General features: G+C 42.4%; 1 protein-coding gene across 2 annotated transcripts in view; it reads right to left on the bottom strand.

Moving 5' to 3' along the window:
• Positions 1 to 18,272, bottom strand: part of dph6 (diphthamine biosynthesis 6) — a 56,056-nt gene extending 37,784 nt beyond the window's left edge. For both annotated transcript variants that reach the window (XM_079287376.1, XM_079287375.1), the window contains exons 1-5: positions 18,132 to 18,272; positions 17,581 to 17,672; positions 16,544 to 16,728; positions 3,862 to 3,935; positions 2,778 to 2,896 (exon numbers count right to left, since the gene is read on the bottom strand). In XM_079287376.1, the coding sequence (XP_079143502.1) occupies positions 2,778 to 2,896; positions 3,862 to 3,935; positions 16,544 to 16,728; positions 17,581 to 17,672; positions 18,132 to 18,154 (493 nt within the window). In that variant the 5' untranslated portion in view covers positions 18,155 to 18,272. The remainder of the gene's footprint in view (positions 1 to 2,777; positions 2,897 to 3,861; positions 3,936 to 16,543; positions 16,729 to 17,580; positions 17,673 to 18,131) is intronic.
• Positions 18,273 to 24,382: the final 6,110 nt, after the last annotated feature.

The following is a 24,382-nucleotide window of genomic DNA, read 5'->3' on the forward strand; positions in this document are numbered from 1 at the left end:
GGCACTATAGATTATTACCGGTACTAAATATACGACAGGTAATGGAAAAACAGGTTGTAATTAGCTTGTTTCCTTCAGTAAACAGAAATCTAAATTGCCAATCCACTGCTTTCAAGTTAGTCTTTGAACATCAATTGTCTTTTAAGTAAATATTAAATTATATTCCACGTCTCTAAGCGGGTGAGGTGATCGGCGAAAGCAAATTTGTGACATAAATTCCCTTCTTCGTAGCACAAAGGCTATGTTCGTGTGAAGGGTAGAAGATCATGCGTGACAAAAGGTTTTCCAGAGGATAGACCTTGATTTCACACATGGCAATTATCTCTGGAGCTGAGGACAAATTAACTGCTGAACCTGTGCCCTCATATACACCTGCATTCATCAATCAATTAACTAATGACATGAATATTTAATACTGGCTTTTGGAATGGCCAATTACCACAGTTAGCTCAAGAGATATTGTATTATAAAAGAGACAGTTTCCCAACAAAAATAAGCATTTTCCCTTTGAGAGAAATGCTTTTTTTTTTTTTGCTAATTAGAAGCATTTTCTGACATTCGCAGGCTTAGACTCAGATAGTTGAACTTACTTCACTACATGCAATTTGGCATCTTCAAAGACTAAAATCCTCTTTTTTTCTCTTTTGTGATTTTAGGCTGCCATCAGCACGCAAATGAACACTTCTAGAGAATTCACTTAGAGGATCATCCTGCATTTGGACAGCTGTCTTTTCACTGCAGGGATTTGTCATCAAGGAATATATCCTTCCTGAAGAAAGAAAATATTTTTTTCCCTTTTTTATCCATTCACTGCTAATTTCCACCTGTCTTTCTGAGTGCCTAATGAAGGAATATTAATCTTGATTGACTTCTCACTATTCAGGGCCCACCAAAACCCATTTCATACGACTAAAGAATATCATACGCCGTTTTAGCTGTCAGTTCAGGCGCAGACTTAACCTATGCCCTGTGAGAGTTTTATTTTATTTTTTCTCCTCGTGAGGTCTGCACCAGTAAATCCTTCCAAATGTCTTTCTCTCGCTCACACACACACACACACACACACGCAAACACCAAAGGCCACCAGGTACGCCCTTTGTCACCCAATCTCCCCTAAACAGCACACCTCACTGCTCAGACCTGCTCCCACCAAAGCTGCAATTATGTGAGTGCAGCCTAAAATGCCTTGGGCGCTTGCACCCCTATTCAATTCTCTCCTTTCTAATTACCACTGCCTCGGGACAGGTGAGGAGTCAGGGCTGATAAGATCTTTCCTTCTTACCTGTAGCCAAAACACACATGCACACATACTCACTCAAACACCTACAGTCGGAGGCCAAGGTACACACTCAAAGGCACCCGAGGTGACTTTCCTTTCTAATTATAATCTTCCAAAAAATGTTGGGAATTTGCTTTTAGACAAAGTTGTGTTTAGAGTAGAAGGCTTGGCGGCGGTAGCTGGGTTAGAAGGTGACTGAGGTCTTACGGGTGTGGTTTGTTTTCTATGTGTGTGTTATGGTAGACGGGTAATTTGGGATTTTGATTGATCAGTTAATATAAAATGCAGACTTAGATCTTATCGGGTTGTCTGGTAAACAATAATTATTGTCCTGCAGAATCCCACAGAAAACATGGATTCTGACATCATCCCTCCTCTGACGGGCATCTGACAGATCCTATTATTCATTACCAGAAAGTCCTTTACCATGAGATCATTAAAAACGAGAAGTGGTTCCAGCGAAATAAAGTACCAAAGATAAATGGCTTGACAAGTGCATTCCATGAAAGGTTATTCGAGCAGCGTTGAAAGACATGCAGAATATCTCCAACGCTCTGCTGATCTTTCCGGGTCATCAGTCAGCCGTGGACCCCTTTTCGACTGATTGCTACCAAAGGTGACAACAAGCACTTAACAGCACGTAAACAGTGTCTACACGATGATCTATCTCCGTGAGTAGTTTGAGAGTAAAAAGAACCATTTGTAGCCATAATCATCATTTATCACCGGCACCGTCAAAAGGGGGATCCGGCTGCACTGTCAAATAGATACAGGTAGGATTCTTAACGTCATGTACCAGAGAAAAGAAAAAGAAAACTTTTTTTTTTTTTGTTCCTCCCGTTATTCAGTAATCTGATCTTCTTGTCCTCCGGCTCCAAAACAGGCTGATAGAGAGCAGGTGACACCACATTAACCTCTTCCCTCAGTGCCGAAGTAGTTGGAAAAAAACGTAAATGAGAGATTTGAATCTTCGCTTCACGGACCACGTATTCTGAGCTACGCATAAGCAGAGAATGCAGTGTTTCTCTCACACAATGGGGACATGCGTCGCTTATTGACAGCTTGCATTAATGTGAGGGGCAATCACCTGTGATTATTTCTCAACTGCCAACCCCTCCCCCCCCCCCACACCCTCCCTACCCAACCCAACGCCACTGCGCACTTCCCTCACACCTCCTCCCTCTGTGCTTCTTATCTTTTCATATTGTTCTCTGCTTCAATACCTCCGCCGCTGGCACAAGTCTCAACACAGCTGCTAAGCCACAGATTAATGATGAGGGCATTACTCTGCTTGTCTCTGCTTTTCTCTCTGGTTACACCTCCCTTTCTCCTCCTCCTACCACTCACTTATCCAAATGCTGTCCCCTCTATCTCCGTGCCAAACACCACTTAACCAACATGGCACTTTCAGGGAAAGTTAAAAGAGAGTTAAAAAATAAAAAAAAACCTGCCTGAGACACAAAAGAGTGACACACAAAAGAGTGAGACACAAACTCACCGAAGGCGGCAACTTTGATGAGGACAGCATGGAGGTCAGATGATATCATCTCGGAGAGCAGGGACTCTTGATCTCGGCGCCACAGGTAGGCCAGGGGCTGCAAACCTAGCCGCAAACATCTGGGGAACAGGTGAAAGGGAAGACAGAGCGAGAGCAGTAGGTTGTGGAGAGAGAAAGAAATGCAAAGCAGTTCATATTGAATATTTGCCAGTTCAGAACAACTTCAAAGCCAACTGGGCTGGGCACCTTCTCCATTTGCGGGAAGGCTGCCACCCTGAGAGACCCACACGACATGCTACACCACCTGCAATCCACTGCCAGTGGCTTTATTCAAAGACAAAACAAAAAACTCCACCTTAAGCTGTGGCTTGTCTGTTGCATAAACGCGTGTGAAACACACACGCATATCCACAGCAAGTAACTGGCCTCAAAGAAGTCTGCACACTAATTTCTGCTGCTCAAGAAATGCGTGAGATGTTTATGCGTGTGCATCTCGCATGTAAAAGGGCAAACAATAGCTGACTGACAGCAGGATTTGATTATAAGACGATACTGCAGCTTTTGTGCCGCAACATGTCCAGTCTGTGTAAGTTTAGAACAAGAGAGAACAAAGAGAGACGAAAGAGGGCAAAGAAAAACAAAGAGAGGAAGAATAAAACAAGAACAAGAGTAAGAAAGGCGATCTGTGTCACAAGGACAAGGACACCATCCGATCTTTCTGCGAATAACTCTGTTATGTCTCACCCATAATGGGAAAATGCTTTTTTAAAATTATTTAAACAAAATCCCGACAATTATGAAACTATCAGTTGCATTCCTTCTCTTGAAATCATTCCTCCATAGAAAAAACACAGGCGCACCATAAAAACCAAAGCTGTCTAAATAAAATGGCATAAACAAAACTCAGCGCGTGTGTGTTTAAACAAAACCAGTCCAAGTCGGGAACACGCGGTGACTACAGAGGATGTGATCTCTTCCTCCTTGTGCGTCACACGAGTTCAGAGGCCTGAACGCAGCGTGTGTGCGTGCACTTTAGTCAGCGAGTGTGTTCTGGGTCGTGAATGTGCGTTTGTGTTTGACTTACACATTTTCCACGCGGACCCTCTGGTAATCGGAGAGAATGGCCCCTACAGACACTGCCTCGACACCCTCCTTTTCCTGTGGTAGTGGGGGGGGGGGGGGGGATGGATGGAGGAAAGTTAACCGCAAAGATTCCTCGCCTCTTCCATTATACGGCATGTGCAACGTGCATTGTAATGGGAATATGATGTCACCGTCCCATGGGGCCCAAATACTCCTTGCTCAACCTACAGTGGTTTCCAAAAGTGTTGTCTGAGCAACTTTATACACACACACACAGACTGAACCAGACAAAGAACGCAGATTCCTGTTGGCTCTTTCCTTTCATCGGACCGCAATCCTGTGGGGATGTTTACACTCTGGCCGTATCAAGGCCTCTATGGTCCGGCCCATATCCCCCGGAGGGTTGCGTACATGGCCGTGTGAGCGAACGTGTGTGTTTATGCGTACATGTGGGTGTGTGACCAGAGGCAGCGGCACAACTAAACGCAGTTCCTGGACCTTATCAGCAGCTGTTTAGTGTGGGCGGGAGATGAGCGTGTCTGGCCGCAGCTTCCATCCTCCACACACAGCCCGGCTGGAAGACAGAACCGCCGTGACAACTTGAAGTATCAGCGAAGCATTGTGTCTGTGAGTGGCATGTATCTTTAATATTGCTGAGGGCTAATCTAATTGCTTTTCATATCCTATTCATATTTCAGAAACAGTGAGACAACTATGCACTCGAGAGATACAGCCCTGAGAAGAGTTCAATCTTACTCTCACGAACACGGGCTTGATCCGCAGTGACACACAAAATAAAAACACACATAAGTGCAATCAGGCGGTGCACGTTCATACACATACAGAGACACACTTGCACAACCCCCCTCCCTCTTCCCTCCGTGCCCTCCCTTACAGACACACACCTGCAGATTCATTAGAACATTACATGGGCTATAATTAGAATGAGAGGCAAGGGTAGAAGCAGTGGCGGGATGCACAAGTCTCCAGTAAATTACCTTGTAGCCATTATCAATTTCCCTGGCTACTGGTCCTTAAGATAACCCCCCCCACCCCTCCCTGTGGTCCCTTCCTGCAATTTTTCTCTGCCTGATAAACATGCTGATTAAAGCGAACAGCGTGTAAACCTTTGATACTTTCCTAAATGAAATCCATGCCCTGCCTGGGGCCCGGCGCTGCGCTGCAACGCACTGTGCCTCACACACACACACACACACACAGCTGTAGGCGTGCCAGCTAATCAGATAAAGGATGTGCTCCGTGTGTGTGTGTGTGTGTGTGTGTGTGTGGTGTTTACGGTGCAGCAGAGGATGTGAGGTATAAAGCTGAAGTTAAACACATACAGACAAATACACAACCAGAATTTAACTCTTTGACCTAAAGTTAAACACCATGAGATCCTCAGAGCTTAGGATTCAGAACTCAAGTTTTAATATCTCACCGTGTCCAACACCGGAATATACATTACATTCAATTTCACTGGCCAGTGACAGTAATTAAGTCAGACTGATAACATTTCAGCCCAGCACAGAGCGAAGCGGGCTGCAGGCAGTGTCATGTAATTTTAGGTAAGCCTCGGGGCCAGCACTCTATTCTAATACAATGATAACCTTTTCCCTAAATACAAGTGTCACTTCCTAAAGAGGCATATTAGGAGGTAAAGAGTGGGATAAGGAGAGACAGAGAGAAAGAGGAAAAGAGATAGAAATGGAAGTGTTGAAGGAGTGTGCTACATCAACACCAATTTGGTGCGTTGGCTTTAAACTTGGCAGGACCAGACTTGGCCTGACAGAATAACAGAGCATCAGAGCAACAGCAAACAACGTCTTCGTCTTGCGTTTCCTCCTCCCCCTGCCTCTCCGCTTCTCTCTGGAGGCCGACTGTTGTAGGCGCTCGGGCGCTCTGAAGTTCGGCTCGACCAATTAAACGGCTTCTCTTTTCACTGGCATTACATTGCATTACACCATGCGGCCTTATAACACCCAAGCATACTCACCGCTAATGATAACACGTCCCCTTGTTTTCAATGGAGACTCCAGGTAGTAGAACTTTTGGCAAACAGTTTTGGAAAATGATTATTTTTGGACGTGGTTATGTTTTCGTCGCTGTTATAGCTATCACCAGGAGACGGGCAGAAATAAGGGGGCAGCTAATGCTGCTCTGGGCGATATTTTAGAAATTCAAGACATACTTTCTCATTCTCTGTGGGAAAGGTGGGATGAATTATTTTGCGAAGAAGTGGTATATGTAAGTATAAATCTGAATTGATGGATATTATGGTAATTGTTTCATGTGTATTCATGACGGCATAAAAAATGCAAACTTTGACTTTATTGTAACTGAAAAATGTATCAAAATGGTTTATAGTGGGGATACATGACAAAGAGACAAGGTAGCTCATGAAGCACAGTATAATAATAAATAATAATAAAATCTTTATGAGACCTATCTGGATAAACGATGTTTTGACTACATTAGAGGTGGGATCCGGGTAAGAAGCTAACACAACGATAAATCAAGGCAGAGGTCATCAGGACTTTCTTCATGACTGTTGGCACAAGACCCAGAGAAAGAGCTCCATGAGTGCCCCGATCCCGTGCCACTTTTCTTTTTTCAACATTTAATGACCCCGGCTCATTAAAGGAAGCTTCACCTGATCCAGGACCCGAGGCCCTGCATTAACTCACGCCCAGAGCGGGACTAATTCTGGCGTGGCGTTGTGCAACAGTGCAACCCCGTCAGAGGCAGACTAAACAAAGGCCTGGCCTGGCTTCCCCTGTCCTCTCCAGCAGGCAGAAAAGCTATTAATGAGGATCTATGGCCCAGAGCAATGGAAGCCCTCAGTCCCCCCAGCCATGTCCATCAGGGTACTTAGCCCCATGCAGTCATTAACTTCTGTTACTAATTGTCAAATTCATTAAACTAATCCTTCCCCCACATCCGGATGTCTCCCGTGGAAATGGATGGAGAGGACTGAGTTATTAAGATGTCAGCTGTGGGGAAGATTAAGGCCAGCAGAAACGATACGGCCATTAAACTCTATATCAAGGTAGTGCGTGTCATATACTTTGTAATTATATATACATTCATCTTAGTAAGGGAGTAAAAGAGTGGTTCAAATGTATTCACAGTCACAGACATGCCTTGAGTCAAGATGTGCATCGGCCCCAAAGATACATACGCGACAATCAAAGCACAGAATGCGGCTATTTCATCCGCTCTGAGCTTAAAGGGTACTTATGCATGCCACACATTCAGTCCGGGTCGTGTTCAATGTTCAAAACCATTAACAGCAACCAAGGCAATTAGAAAGCCATAAAATATTAAAAATGCAATATTCATATTCATATAGAACACATCAGAACCCTCATTAGCTCGTTCTCTCAATGGCTGTCACAATGAGGTCTTAATTATACACCCTAACAATACAAAGCTCCATTTTGCAAAATGGTGGGTTTCCAAAATGCCTGCTTCAGCCTGCTCTGACAACGAGGAAGCCAGCTTTGGCAGATCTTGGTATTTACAGACACGAGGCCACATATTTCCATTGCAAAATACTCTTTTTTTTTTTATCGAGTCCAAAGTAGTTGACACGTACTTTCTATTATATCACTGCCTCGTGTATGTAATATGCTTCTGTGTGACGGCAGGGAGGCGGCGAAGAAGACAAAGTGGAGAAATGAATTAAAGTGGTTTGAATGACAGTTTGCTCAAGGGCACCGGGGCACCATCACAAGCTTTCCATTGCTGCATCCGCACTGTCGAGTCGACACCCACAGCCTCCTATCCCTTCCCCCTTCTCTCCAACACTCCTTTTCCTCTCCATCCCTCTCTTTCAGGACCCATCAAGTAAGTGACTGGACGCAACATGGTTTTAATGTTCCCTCCATTAGATCAGCTCTGGGCCTGCTGTAATGGAGTGGAAGTGTTCTCCCCTGTTCCCCTACACGGTGGGAACATGGAGAGGGGGTTAGACCTTGTTGTAGTAGCTCGACTAGATGTGGTACAGGGGATAGGGCCAGCTAGGGTCAAGCGATTGTGTTTAATGTAATGCGGACATAGTCCCGGGGCGTGTTGGGCTGTCCTGACAACTCAGACATGCCAAACTGACAGGAAGCTTAGTGTGAGCTTAGTAGGAGGAGACACTGGTTATTTGTTTTAAATCAGCTTCCTCTTTAACATTCTGCACGGTTACACTCCAAGGTGACTCCCGGAGTTGGTAAAGGAGTGATAGGAAGTGGCAGAGGTGAACACAAGGCGCAGGATATCATTTTTGGCCAATTATAATGTTATAAATCACACCCACTGCTTACAAGGTTATATGCTGCGTATGTATACTGAGGATATAACACTATGTACCATGTGTGATCCATCAAAATAAAGCAACAAATGGACACGCGAGCTGAGCAAATGTCTTTGTAAAACAAACACCGGCCAAAACTCGTGTTCTAAAAAGGCTTTCTGAGACATTCCCTTTGGTAAATTGGTGGGGCTGTCTGTTTGAAGCAGCTGTTGAAAGACGGGGCTCTTTCTTTGTGCTCGTGGATGGGCTGAGATGACTCACCGCGTATCAGTCCTCAACCATACAGAGTGGTGGAAGAAGAAAAACAAACTGCACACAAAGCCAGCTGCTCACAAAACCTAAATACCCCGGTTCCTGAGATGATGCAGGTCAGAGTTACAAGACGGGGAGAGAGGAAGCAGAATAGTGGGGAAGTACCATCCTTCGCTGAGGCCACGGTGCAGGTGTGACCAGAGGATATGACACGAGACGCTGTCTCATCAACGCGATGACTGAGGGACGCTTATCAGCCCACAGAAATGTGACAAGTGACAGGCCAGTTTGCACTGATTTGGGTCCAGAGAGGAATGAAAAAAAAGGAGCAAAATTAAATTCATGGAGGTACCACTGCAGTTTGTATTTGTACAATTCCCAGCCTACAGTTTACACACACACACACATACACACAAACTCTTTAGTCTTGGGATAGTGATTTATTTACAATGACAGAGCTGTTTTCAGCGATAGAGCCTGAGCATAAATATGCCATGCCGCACAGCTGGAAAATGTAGAAATTCATCAGGGTTAAAAAGTAGAGAGATTAACGTTTCATGAGTTTCCTCTCAGATATATATGGTTACGTAAACACAGGTCCAGCCAGTCGTCAGGCAGGGAGGTAGAGGGCCTTGGCCAAAGCAAGCACAAAGCCCTAGTTTCAGCAGGCCAAGGACAAGGAGGCTTTCCATATCTACACGGATGGAAAACTAAATGTGAGGAAGCAAGGCGGAGACATAAGGCTGTTTATCGATGTACTGTATGGCCATGAATACTTGCAATTCAAGCAAACACATTCAGTAATTACTGGCTCTTATTAAATGCAATATTCCAATGGCTGTTTCTACATTCAACACTTTGTGCCTCGATGGGATTTTTTTTGAAGAAGACAAGAAATCATGTAACTTCCTCCAAACATTCAAGGTCTCGCCATTAAAAGGATAAGTTGTTCCAATTAATACGGATCAGCAACAGTTTACTACAGGGCACAAATACATAAAGTCATAATCCCAGCTCTGTCATAGCAACATTCCCCACTTGGCTGAGGTATAGTGTTTGAGCTTCCGAGACAGGAAGCTGCTTCCAGAAAGCAAGTAGGACAGAATCAAAGAAGGAGTCTCATGCCACAGAGAGGTAAACTATGTCAGTTGCTTTTCATGGTCCACAACAACCACCTAGTCCACAGGGTGTATGCACGCACATGTATCGACGTCCATGTATATACACACACAGTCAAGAACTGGCCTACAAACACACACACACACACACACACACACCAAATGTAAATGTTTTTCTGGTGAGGTCAGGTTCCAGGCTCTTGGCATCTTGGCTCTCCTGTCCTCTATCCTCCATAGCTCCAACAGACATCCCCCCCCACCCCCCCTTCCCTCCCCAGAGAGAGACTGGAGGAAAATATAGCAGTGATGCTGGTTTAACCCACTCTCCAGACAGTTTTTTTTTCTACGGCTGGTTATGACTGTGGGAGGTGATGGGGCCTGCCACAAATATTTCTTGAGGGGAATGGTTCACAAAACAATACATAAAAGCCCTATTAATTTTGAAGGAGATGAATGGCATGGAGTTGAAAGGCTTCGCACTATTCCTCAGCTGTCTGTTCTGATACTGGCTATTGAGCCTGAGTACAGCTGTTAGTACTGGTGAGGAGTTTAAAAAGGTTTTATTACAAGTCTAACCTCCACAGTGACTCGCCGGATTATCCTTTACACTCTTTCATGGGGCTGCGAAGTAAAAACAACTGGAATCCAAATGGAGCAATAAGTAAATCTATCTTCATACTTTCAAGATTCACTTGAAGTTGTCTTGAGGAGAAAGCAGACAGTGAATCAAAAATATATTTTCATAAAGGGTGCAAGTGAAGAGAGCAACAACAGATCTCTCACGATCAAAGGTTGCGGTTGTTTTGAAAGGAAAAAAGAAAAGAAATCAAATTTGGTCAGCCAGGCTTAGAAAATGATTACATTATTTCCCTTAACTTTTAATATGAACAATCAAACAAAAGATACATTCTTGTAATGTACTTTCTATAATGGCATACCTACATTAGTGCAGAACAAAACATATTAGCCAATATTTGAAGAAATGCAAATAACTGCTAGATACATCTGCAATTCATCCAGCATCAAAACAAAAATCACAAAAAAAGACCATAAACACACATTCTTCATTGGAACAATGTTCAACCAAGCAGTGGTAGTGGTTCATGCCCTTGGCAAGGCGAGATAAGGCTATCAGCTTCCATCATCGCTAAACAAGATTGAGCAAAGTACATTAAGCAGAAAAATACAAACAAATTACAAAGGCTTGAGGCTAGGCTCTTTATCTAATGTTTGTGGGGACTGTTAGCGTCAGTTGGAGGGAAATGGGCCTGCGTCTAATAGATCCTGTCCCACCACTTCCACACAGCCAGCGAACAATACACAGCGCCATTATCTCAGCGCTAATGCTATCCTTCCTCATGTGCAAAACAAGCCTGCAATCTCAACCCCACTGCCACCGTGTCGAGCAACATAAATACAAGCAGTCTCAGACCAAAGGAAAAGATAACAATGCCTATCACACGGAGAGGCGACACAGAGGGACAGCTGGTTGAAGGAATCTATACGAGCTCACGCTGAACTATATCCTCAAGTACGACGCTCCAAACCTGCACTGAAAATGTAATAACAAAAAACTTTCTACAAAGTGATTGTCCATTGGTTTTAGAACGCTTTTAAGCTACTTCCAACAACACCATTTAGAGGTCCCTCTGCACCACAAACCAGCTACAACACGCTTGCATTAGCTCTGTTATTGATCCGATCTCCTCAACCCTCGCTGTGACCCCAGAGGTCATGATTTATGTATTAAGCAGCTTTTTAAAGTAATCCATTTTCCTGTTGAACCCCCGATGTACATCTAATGCTGCACCATGCTGGTAATCAGAGAAGGGCTGCGTGTTTGATTTTTGCCCCCCCTCCCTCCCTCCCCCCTCCATAGTTCACACCCCTCCTCAACAACACCTCAGCTCCCTAATCAATAACGCAGAGCTCCTGGTTCAACTGGAGATTCCTCCGCCCGCCTGCCTGCCAGCCAGCCCTCCTTCTCTTCTCTACTCCTTTTCTCTTTCGCCTCTCCCTCAATCCCTCTCCTTCCTTTCCTCGCAGCAAGATACACCTCCATCAGGGCACTCGCAACAACTTAGAAACAGGCTTCTGAAGGGTCTGGATGAAAGTGCGACGACAAACACAATGGAGACAAAGATGCCAGTAGATGGAAGGGAGAAGGAGCGAGGGAGAGGGAGGAATGAAAAAGAATGTTTGGACTTGTGGACAGACTGCCTCTGCGATCTCAGAGGGCCCCGCTCTTGTCTGCTGATGTCGATAATGGAGCGGCGGTAGAGACAGAGGGTGAGGGGGGGGAGTGTGTGTGTGTGTGTGTAATAAAAAGTCAGAAGAATCAGGGAATGGGGGGGGGGTGTGTGTGAGTTTCGGAAAAGGATTATCTCCCTAAAAACAAGGCGTTTTAACACACACCAATAGAAGGGAACGTTTCATCTACAAAGGCCAAAGGTCTCACTGCACTTTTCCAAGATTTGTCACAGACATCTCGGAGAAAAAAAAATACTGGCTTGATAAGATTAAAAAAAATTTAAAAATCGGAGGGGGGAAGTTGGGCGTCAACTGACCCGTGATGTCGGTTATCCAAAAACTAAAAGAAGCAGTGTTTCTGAACAGTCGAACGCATTACATGATAAGAAATTTGATTTGAAAGTAACATTTCGTTCTCAAAGCCGGGTCTCAGCGCGACAGAGATGTCACAGTGCTGCTAATTAGAGCTGGCAGAAAGGACCGTGTGCGCAGATATCATCTATTGTTCCTCATCACTCTAATGAGCTTAAATGTCTTTGTCTTCATTCATCAGCTCAAAGGTTGCAGAGTTGCTGCATGGAGTCACTATCTTTTTTTATGTGTCATCTATTACTACATCAAGTGAATGAAACTCTCTTTGCATCTTCCCAAAAACTCAATGCCATCCGTGCCCTATAGCCCGTGCTGCTTTCAGGTCACAGCATTTTTTGTTTTGCGGGATGTTCTATATGCTGTAAACTGTCTTAAAAAATAAAAGCACACTAACATCTACTTGCGTGCAACATCAAGCCGGTTGCACTTGGCAGAGAGAAAAAGAGTGTCTGTGGATGAGAACAGTGCGAGGACTTCTTTCTGCTGGAAAGTGTTGAAAGAAGGCAAACTGGGGCAAAAAGAGAGGCAGAGGTGTGTAAGGAGAACAGAGATAGTCCTGTTATCATGAAACAGAGGCCCGATTTGACCTGACCTTGAACACACGAGTGTGCACATGTGTGCGCACACAGACACACACACACACAAGCAGGATCACGGGGCATAGAGAGCCACTGTGTCAGGTCACAGAGCACAGAGAGAAGGATAAAGGACTTGAGGGATGTGATATGACTAATATGAGGGGTTTTGCAGGCCTTCGGGGGGACTGGCGTTACAGCCAGGGGTGAATGACACTGCTGATCTGTATCACACATCAGAGCAGATCACAGCAGAGGAGAGCAGCCCAACCACACACATGAAGTATGGACACACAGCCTGTGAAATCCAATTTCTCAATTCGCAAAAACAAGGATACTTCAACACGAGAAAAAGGAGAGTAATTAAATAGCAAACTCCACATCAAAATATTATACTTACACACAGTGTTCATATTCTAGGTTGCCTTTGTGGCCTGGCAGAGGACCCGAGGACTTCACCTATTCTATAAAAAAATATACCCTTTACGGCCATAGATGTGCAAAAGGGAACAATCCCCCCGCCGCTGACACAACTGTTATTTCTCTCCCTCGGAGAGCTGGTTCAAAGATCAGCACCTAGCAGGATGGGATGGGGTATGCTGTGGCTTGCATGTCTATCAGGTTACACACTTCAAAGACACACTGCCATACACAGCCAGCGATGAGAGCAAAGGGGCCAAGGATAGGGCCACATTGTCATTCTGCCATTATAACTGCTGCCAGGGGATGGGCGGCTCATTTTTTTCTATCATAATTGGACTTTTTTTTTCCCACCCCTCCATCAACAATGGTTGTGAAGAATATGATCTCTCCCTTTGAATCTTTTAGAAGGCTCCAAACATTCTCCGACGGGCCAAAGAGTAGAGAGCGTCTTTGGTTTGTCAGCATCTGGGAACGATCCATAGATGGCACTGTTGGCTCATGCTACGGCTCTGTTGCCAGCACTGCAGAAGAGGAGGTGGGAAGAATCTCCACTTAAAACTCATCAACTCCGGATCTGAGGAAAAAAAAAATTCTTTCATCTATGCTCAAGTGTCATTTGCCAAATCTAATCGTGTAACTTCTAATTAATTCAAACTGCTGGAAAGAATCTTTCAAAATATAACACTTTCTAAACAGATCACTTTTTTCCCCATGCTAAAACTGTTCTTTCCAGGAAGGCTGATTTAACAGCTCATTATCAAAAGAAGTGTTTCTTCTCTCCCCCCCCCCCCCCCCCCCCCCCCATCCTCCATCATTTTCCTCACTCATCAACAACACCACAAACTTTATGGTGGAAATAATACGACCTGGATAACCAGGTATATGTGTTGAACGCAACTGAATGAGCCCTCAATCCATGACCTTTTAAGAGGGTCGCTGAGATGCTCTGACAGAACTGTGCAGGTATTTAATCATAGGGGACGCAATGACTTGCACGAGTTTACCACCCTTCACTATGTGGTACAAATGGTACGAGTTAGTAAACCTAGCGATTAGCCAGAATGCTAAAAAAAAAGCAACTTCAGAGAGCAGTGACTTGAAATTTGAGATAAGAAAGTTGTATTGTTATGGCTGACATCAGTCAGTGTGTGAGAGAGAGAGAGAGAGAGAGAGAGAGAGAGAGAGAGAGAGAGAGAGAGAGAGAGAGAGAGAGAGAGAGAGAGAGAGAGAGAGAGAGAGAGAGAGAGAGAGAGCGAGAGAGAGGAAGCCTGTTGTTTATGGTGCAGGTCTGTTGATGATGGTGAGAGGGGTAAACGGGGAGACGACTGGAGGTCTGCTAGCCCGCGAGGGCCCCAAGGGAGTACAACTGCCCTGATCTATGGCCCGTCTGACTGGTGAGGTCAGACCAGAGAAGCCCTGGAAATGGGAAATTAGCAGCCCTTTGCAATTAGAAACCTCACCACAGGCAGAGTTGGTATATTGCATCACGTACCAGATAGATGTCCACTGTTCGACTGTGAATACTCACGAGAGCCCAAAAAACAGAAATTGGACTGGATGTGTGCGTATACTCACAAAAGAAAAACACACAAACAGAAGCGTTCTCATGTAGCTGCATGTGTAAAGCCTGCGATTTATACAGAAGATGACAAAGAAAGTCAGGCAGAGGGCGCAAAATGCCCTGAAGGCAGGCTGACTGGCCCTTGCCACCCAGGTGGTGTGCGGACTTGCAGGGGCCCTGGAGCAGCCCTAAGCTCTGGATGAACATGTCTCCACACAGCCAAGCACCACCCCCAACCCCACCCCCTCTCTCATTTACACCACGTCAAGCCAACTCCAAACTCAACAACAAACTCGTATCCACCATCCCATAAGAAAATCTTCAATTTTGATGCTGCAAGCTAAAATAAGAGGTTGTGTGGGGGTTTAGAGAGGAAAAGGTGTTACACGGGATCAATCCCACACCCTGTTTGCGCTGACAGCAGCGAGAGCTGTTGAAGTGTGCGTCCAGGTAGCTTCCTCATGGCTGCAGGCGGTCAGGTGGGCAGTGCCAGTGGTGTGTTAAACAAACACGCAATTGTCTCAAAGCTGTCAGTCAGCCACCCCGCACCACGTCAGACCACCGAGGTCTCATACATAATTTGGGCATCAAATGAATATTTTTTATTTTTTTTCAACATCCTGGCAAAAGTGGTGTTTGATGAAATATTAATTTGGTGATTAATTTTTGCATCTGATCTTCTGTCAAGTGAGATAAAAAAAAAAAAGGCTTTTTTCCTGTGAAGCCAGTCGTTGAAGGGCACCTCTCTCTAACTTCACACATAAAACTTCCATTAACTGATACAACAAGGCACACTATTTTCCCGGAGTAAGATGAAAAGAAAACGTACTCCACTTTGAAAGTAAAACCGAGACATACTAAATAAGACAGAGGGAAAGCCCGAACATAGCGTTTTAATCCGCGGAGCAGCTTGGTTGCACTTTAGAATAGGTGCTCAGGACTGTTTGTGTACAGCAGGCCAGATGAAACTAGACAAGCAGGGTCTCTTTGAGACACCGCTGATGGGCTACAAAGTGAGTCTGAATCCACAGAGAACGACTTGTAAAACATCTCAACAGCGTGACATATGTCACGAACCTTAGCAGAGATGAGAGGTTTAGTGGTGCTCTGAGAGCTTGTTCACTAAAAAGCAGTCGAGCATATGTCAGTGGTGGCAAGGAGTCAAAAAGATGACGATAGTTATGAACGATGCAGCATTGCCATGTGTTCTTATTATTATGCTGCATTACAACACTATTCTGAATAAGACTTCTTTATATTTCGTTACTACGTGAAGAATCTTATTTCACATGTGAAAATAAAATTTGGATTTATTATCGGTTGCTTTATTAATTGATGTAATTTGTTCATTTTGACTCGAGTCTTACAAAACCACTCTGCTTCCACAATCCCTGTACATTTTTTTTTAATGATATTTACATTTGTACATACATATGTAGGTCTGTGCATATATTATACCTTTTAAATTGATCGGCATTATCAGCGGTTACCGCCGTATGAGTGCAGAGCAGAGCAGCGGCAATTAGCTTGCTTGTGGGGCACAAAAGAGACTCACATGCAATAACATCCACGTACGCTATGTAAACAAGGTACATAAAAGCTTGTATTACAACACACAAATATATAGAGCTACTTTATTCTTTGCTCAGATAGATATTACAAAGTCTGCTTTGGCCCTATATGTTCAATACATAGCAATTTGTAGTTGTTTGTGCTTCACAATGGAATAACAACAATAGATATATAAAGCAATACAATATCCTTATGACCTGGGTTGAACCTGATTGTTGGGCATACTTCTCACGAATGGTGGGAATAAAGAGGCCTACCTTGACGAGGTGCAGCAGCTCATACAGATCCTCCACCTCGTCCCCCTCTGTCACACTGTAGTTTCTGCTGGTGTCCAGGCTAGTGCCCTGGATGGTGCGTCTATACAGGGGCAGATCCATAGCTTCAGCATACAGCCCTATGGCCTGGTGGCCCACTGTCTGGTACATGTAGCTGTCCAGCTCATCTGTGGCAATGAGGAAAAGATATTTGGCCCAGTGTCTTGTGATAAGCTACTGGTCATGTGTCTGACAGTAATAAACAGTGTGTGATGTTGCAATTTTTTGGAAATGATGTTAAATAGCAGCTAGGTAAAATCTGACTACATAAATGAACTGAAGGACTGTAACATTCACAATTTAAACCATTCATTACACAACAATATGCTAACGGAAAGGATACAACTACTTGTTTTAAAAGGGACTCCTGAGCTATTGAAACTAAATACTGAATCGTTAAATTAAGATCCAAGTGGGCCGAAATAAATTAAAGAAATAAAATCAGATAAATGAAGCAAATAAATACATTTAATTAAAATGAATATGGAAGTTGTCATTCACTTTATTCGTACACAATTAAATAAAATTCTCACTGTAAAAAAATACAGATTAGGCATTTGAAATAACTTCTGTTAAAAGAAAATTAATTTATATTTATTTTGTTTAAAAGTGATGAAAGTATTATTAATATATTCAAATGTTTCACACTTTAGTATCTTGTTTAGCTTTTGCTGTTTTTTACTTATGAATATTTATTTAATTGTGTTTTTACTATTCATTTACCTTTGGACCATAGTAAATTATAAATGACAGGAGAACAGTGTGGCCTGGAAGATAATAGAACATACTCATTAAATAGTCTTTAGCATGCTAAAGTATGCTGTATAAACCCTTCTGTGGGATACACAGTACATGTAGTTCTGCAGTACTTTGATTGTGTAAAGTTCTTAGTGTCTTGGTCCGCAGAAATGCAGCTGGCTGGCCCATATAGCCCAGCTAGCCCCTGGAGATCATAAACCCCTGCAGGGCATCTCCCTCACCTGTGTTGGCAGGACGGAGGTTGGCCAGAGCTACGATCCGGTGCCCAGCAGCAACACACTGCATCATGTTGTAGCAGCTGTCTTTGCCGCCACTGGAACACAGCATGAGAAATAGGCACTGAGGTAAAGCGGTGTAAGAATCATTAAGATGCAGAGCTATAACGTTACATTATCAGGGGTGTACGGTTAGCGATCTGGGAATGTGATTCAGCCGCATTAATATTCAGTGATGAAGAACCTGTTCATGTACTCACGTACTGAGGATGCTCTATATTCTTTACCATGCAGTAAGTTAGCTACTTTGTGCTACTCTTGTAACGTTAGTGGTTGTCAACACCCCTATAGTCAATACCTTTGGATTTTTAAAAAGTGATATGTTATATCATGGCTTTGAACACAGTTAGAGGCAAAATACAACACCTTACACCTCATAGGAACAAGTTATCTACCGTTTGTTGACAGTAATCCATCTGAGATTTAGCTTTTGCCATGTTAGCAAAAATAATCAGTGATAGAACGGTGAGACAGTTACAGCAAATAAACGCAATTACCTTATTAACGCGACCACTTTCATCCTCTTCTTTTTTGCTCAACAGACTAATGACAACAAAAGTATTGGCTGTAATGGTACTCAACGTGATAACCGCGCTTAGCAACCGGTGCATGTACACAACAACATGTGAGAGCTTGACTTCCGGGTTAGTGAAGGACCCTTCTGTATATCAAGCTGCCCTCTTCTATGCCTGATAGAAAATCGGTCCTCGTCATTTTCTCTCTCTCTATCAAATTAGAATTTTACAGATATATATGTACACATATATATGCAAAATAAAAGTTAATAGATTATGTTCACATTACTATGGCTGTACACCTATACTGTAGTGAAAAGACACAAACCTGTTAAATCAAGTAATTTAAAAGCATACAAAAAATAAAATATGTAAAAATAAATACAAGTAATAATAATAACTAACACAACAGCACACATAAATTATGCCGGCAGCCCCAGTGGGCATGTGTGCATATGTGCTTTATTGTTATGTTAATTTTAATTCATAATGTCAAATTTGAGTAAAAAGAAGACATCAAATACGAGAGCAGCAATTTCACCTGTAATATTAAATGCATTTTACATGATTTCTTTCTTTAAAATGTGTTTTTTTGGACATTTCATATGTGAAATGTTACATCTTATTTATTTTTTTCAGCTCTCATAAACTTACCAAATAAAAAAAAGGAAAATATTACTTTACTATAACATAATCAAAGTGGATATGCACTGTAACTCTAATACTGACACTGACACACATCCTTTGCCTCTTGTGTCTCAAGAGAGGACCAAACGTCCATGAGATGGTATTCACACACAGGTTGTGCTTTTCCTCTGAGGGAGCCCTATTTTGCTCAGAGGAAAGCCTTTGATGCTCTTTTTGCTCTCTGTTGTTGTGCCAGAGCAGAATAATTGCACTGCTTTTGTGTGCTTCCATCACCTTCTACCCCTAAGCAGGCTAAAGGCAACTGATTTTGTTTGAGTGTACAAAATTGAGAGAGATGTCTCTTCATCCCATTGCTTTTAACTAGGTTCCCTTTTTAGTTTTTGTTTGTTTTATTCATCCTGAATATATGGCAACATCTACAACCTGCAGATGCAAATCATTTGTTTTGTGGTACAGGCGGTACAGACTGAGAACAGGCATCCGTTTTATAATGGAGATATTTTCTTGATAAAGTGCACATCTTTGATATGATACTTTTTTATTCCTTATTTTTACAAAAAGGTGAGTAAATAAAAGATGTTTTCAATTAACTATGTTTTCCTTTGTTCCTTTGCTTGATTGCTTCCTTATTTCTACAGTACATTTACAGTAACCCAGAAAATGTTAGTTCTTTTAACATGGACCATGCTATTTTTATTATTTGATCCGTCTAAAATACAAATATATACTTCAATGACGTCTAATGTATTTTATTGAGATACTTTACTTGACAGGTCATATTCACCATCAGTCCCTGGGCAGGTGGACCAAAATACAATTCATGCACCACGACAACAAACAAACACAAATACATTTGTTCCAGTGTTGGACATTTCATTTGACAGGATGAGTGATGTAGTTTTCAAAATGTTTCTTTGACATGTTGGTTTGAAAAATGGCCTTGACTTGGAGAAAGCAGGACACCTGGGTCTGGTTGTCCCTCAGTTTGGTAAACTCATTAATATAGCACATATGTTCTCCAATTCTGTGGGTTATACTTTATAGTACAGCTTTACTGCCTCTAGTCATTTCCATTAAAGCCCAGGCCCATAGGATATGACTCATGCAAATGTTGTCACTTATCAGTTATAATTTATGTACTTTATTACCCGGACAAATAAAGAGGTATGTTGCTCCGGTTTTATTTGTGGCAGCTTTTTGCTGACGTAAAAAAAGCGTTTTATGTCCATATTGATGGTGCGATGGGGATAAAAAGTGTTGATGGATCGCCCAACTGAGACACAGCCAATGGACATGAAGATGAGAAGCATAAATATGAAAGCAAGGCAGCAGAAATCAAATGACACCCTTGGCCTTTCCTTAAAGGAGCATGTGCATATGACAGGTGATTTACACAGACACGCAAACTAATTTTTGTCGCACAAGGACACAAAAACTTTGGGCGTAATGAGAAACAAAGGCCTCAAATCACAAGACAATAAATTGAGTGCCAGAACAGGCCAGCCAAGGTTGCACGCTGAGTGGCCAGAATACAAACACACATACACACTCCTGGTCTCTTCAGCAACATGACAAAGCAAGTACATGTGTTGCACAGTAACAGTTTTTGACATGTATTAAAGTAAAATATAGTCATGTATTTTCATGGGAACATTAAAAAGTATGTACATAACAGAGGGGGGTACAAGTCCATTGTCTACCCTCCATATTGATACATCCTTTTTGTTTTTGACGAGTTTTTAAATTGTCCAACATTTTAAGTTTGGCACTTGCCAAACTTTGGCCCTCAAACTACAACACTCCTGGATGAATATACTGAGGGTAGATTTTCTGTTAAAGAGATGCTGAATATTAATGATTTGCGTAAACATGCAAGACTTTATTGCAAACCGGTAGCAAAATTGAATATAGATTTCCTTCTGTTAGAGACCTTTTTTTAATGACAAAGGAATGTGAGCAGCAAACTCTAATCCCAATTTTCTCGTACTTAGGTAAACATTAGTAGCTGATGTCAAACAGAGCTTTCTGCTACAACTCAAGCCAATGTACAATTCTTATTCGGACTTCATGCAGAACACAAATTGGATTTGAATTTTACTGGAATTCAATTTAAGTCTGAACAAAGCCACATAAACATGAAGCAGAGGACACGGGGGAAACTAAATTAAGACGTTTGCCTGGAACATCTGGTTGTCCAGTTCCTGGACTTTACATTATGAATCTCCATCTATCTGAATGTCAGAGGTTTATGCAAGAAGCGTTACCTTCCTTCGCTACACTGTGCTGAGCAAAACAGAAAAGTCAGCATGCTAATTATAGATGAAGTTCAATGAGGGCTGATGACAGCCAAATGCTATCTTAAGATAGTGATAAATTTGCACTCAAGTGAGCAACGGTTGAAAGTAGTCCTGTGTATTCTTAACTCTACTCCACTCTGGTGTTGCCTCCATCAGGGGCTCATTTTCCAAAGAACTATCAACATAATGATACCTCTTTAGGGCCTAACCACATCCAAATCAGTTAGTAAACAACCCAAACGGGGATCTGTATACATTTTTACAGACAATTAACTGTTATCACGAGGGGCCCAAATGGATTAGCAGGCTCATTAATGTCTGAGGCTAATCGGTCCTTGATTGGAAATGTGAGAGAATGTGAAATAAAGTCCTGATTTGATCCAAATTGTGTTTGATCATGGCATCGTCCTTAACAGCCCCAGTCTGCAAACAGTAATTGAGTTTTTTTTCCTTTCTAAATCCCCCAATGAAAATCTGGCTCTTGCCCCCTTCCGTTTAGCTTCTAAAGCTACATAAAGCATTAGAATGTATTAAAAAAAAGAAATTGCATCATAAGCTTTGAGATCATATTGCAGAAAACCTTTATTTTGTTGTTAAAATATATATCTTTGCTTCGAAAAGTGCCTTTCAGGGCCATTTGAAATTAGATTACTTTTATCCATGTCTCATATTTTGACCCAACTGGACTTGATCTGGCATCCATTTAAATAAGGCTTTTACAATATTTCACATCTCTAAAGAATAATATGCAAGAAAACAAAACAAAAGTTAGTTTCACAATGTAAAGCAAACAACAACAAGGAGCAACATAAAAATAAAAGAGGCAAAACAGAGTGAACATACAAAAGGAAAAATGGGAAATAACAGGGCTTACCGTGGTGCAAATGAATACTTTTTAATGGTGTGACTCTAATCACACTTCTTATATGGGGTATTAATATATGGAATCACTCATCGTAGGCAGGACAACAGTGGAGCTCTAAAACAATGTTTCCAGTCAATATCTCAGACCAGATTTAAAATAGGAGGCTGTCAAAAAAGGTTGGCATGATAATTGATCATATTATATAAATACCTGTAACACCAAACACTGCGAACCGCCATAGAGACACATGACAGGGGCCAAAAAGAAAGAGGCCAACAGGTGCTGAACAGGGAATTGTCTGGGGGAGGAGCCAGCCTTAGGGCTGCGTTCACACACACCCTATGCTGCAATGCATCTTGGAGAAAGTCTAACCAAGTTCATAAATTTGGTATCATTATGTTGACTTATTATTCTTATTGCTGTTATTGAACAAGACAAAGAGTAAAATCAAGCTACATGCGGTACTCAGTGCACAGTGGTACTTTGAGCTAAAGGCTAATGTAAGCTTAGCATGCTCGTAAAAAATGGTAACATGCGACATTCAGCAGGTATATTTGCCATGTTCATCATCTAAGTTAAGCAAATTGCGTATTAGCAGTAAACACAACATTCAGCTGAGGCTGATGGGATTATCATTAGTTTTACAGGTATTTGGTCAACAACCAAAATATTGGACACATTTATTTTTTACTCAATGGTAGCGTTAGATGAAAAGTCTAGGGATCACCAAAGCTATTACAATTCATCCTGAGAGGAACATGAATGTGTGTAACACATTGTATGACCATCCATCCAAACGCTGTCAAAACATTTCACTTAAAGCATGAAATGTCAACCTGCTGGTGGCAATAGAGGAAAGGTCAAAGGATTACCAAAGTCAGTGTTCATCCTCTGCAAAATGTTTTTACTAAATGCCATGGCAATACATCCGATATTTGTTGAGATATTTCATCCAGGATCAAAGTTGTGGACCAACCAACCGACAACCTCATCAGACAGACCAACAGGCAAACATAGAGCCATGCTGCTCGGACTAAAACTCATAATGAACCTTGAAACAACTGCTGTTGCCCATTTTAAGGTAATAAATCAGGCATTTTCTAAAGCAATAGTTTGTTTATGTATCATACGACACTGCACGCCGATTTTACTCTTAATTCTCTGCCTTTATAATCTATATTATGAGGAAACAAGTTGGTTCAATATACTTAAGTGAGAGTCTCTAATAGGATTCTGTCTTGAATCAGGATTTTCAAAATGAACGACAACAAAGAACTCCGCCCTTTATCCAACACTGCAGGAAAATAAACTTTCCAACGTACAAACGAGCCAACCGTCCTGAAGTACAAATGTCATTTCCTGAATATTTCCCCTTGATTTGAAATTGTCTTGCCGTGCTTCGAGCATACTGGAATCAAATTATGGCTTCAGTGGTTGAGCCCTGTGAAGCTCCATCCAAAAGGATGTGGTCCATTAGAGTACACCACCATTCCACTAATTATGAAGCAGCCAAAGCAAACAGCACACACTGGTATCACCTGACACTGCTGCCAAACTGTTCTATACACCGGATCTTTAGTCTAATGGTTTACAGAGACACTTTCTCCTTAGTAATCTAAACCGCTGGACATTTAGCCAATAACTGCATTAAACGATTAAAAGCCTCACTAACTCATAGCTAGCATATGCAAACACATACCTTAAATAAAAGCATCAGATTGATATATCTATCAATATGTACATGGAAAACAAACTAAAGTTATGATTATAGTTCTCATCTTCTCTGTGATATATGATTAGAAATGATCAATTCTGACTTTGCTTATATATGACTGAAAAATAGATATTGTAACTGAAGTATTATAATGACCAACGTTGGTGAAAATACTTTTTAAACTGTAAATTGTCTGGTGGGGAGGGTCAATTAGCTCGTCTGCTCTCTGATATACAATCCTTGGACGGTTTTCCTCTCAGCCGACAAACACAATCCTAATCCAGGAAATAGCCTGCAATCAGAATATTGGAGTTGACATCAGAGGTAGCCACAGAGGCGATTCCCACACACCCCTTCCATGGCTTCAAAGGTCTTCCTGGGCCTGTTATGGGTTTCCCTCGTGATGAAGTGTGACACTCCACAAACACAAAAGCCCCAGCCCTCTCGTGGGTCCGCTTTGCTTTTCTTGGATCACTCCAGTCCGACCAATGCCAAGTCAGCTCGGCGGTTGTCAAAACGGGCCCCATATCTCTGAAGAGTGTGTCTTTCTGGTGCTTGTGTTGCTCTACGTATGCATGTGGCAATGTGTTGAGTGTGTGTAGATAGCTTGTCACAGTCACAGGGACCTCTGTCTGCGTGTGAGAGCTGTCTGTGTGCGGGTACGTGTGTTTGTTTCCAACTTGAAATGATGTAACCCATAATCAAAGCC

Source organism: Melanostigma gelatinosum (genome assembly GCF_949748355.1).
Source record: "Melanostigma gelatinosum genome assembly, chromosome: 16".
Taxonomy (NCBI): Eukaryota; Metazoa; Chordata; class Actinopteri; order Perciformes; family Zoarcidae; genus Melanostigma; species Melanostigma gelatinosum.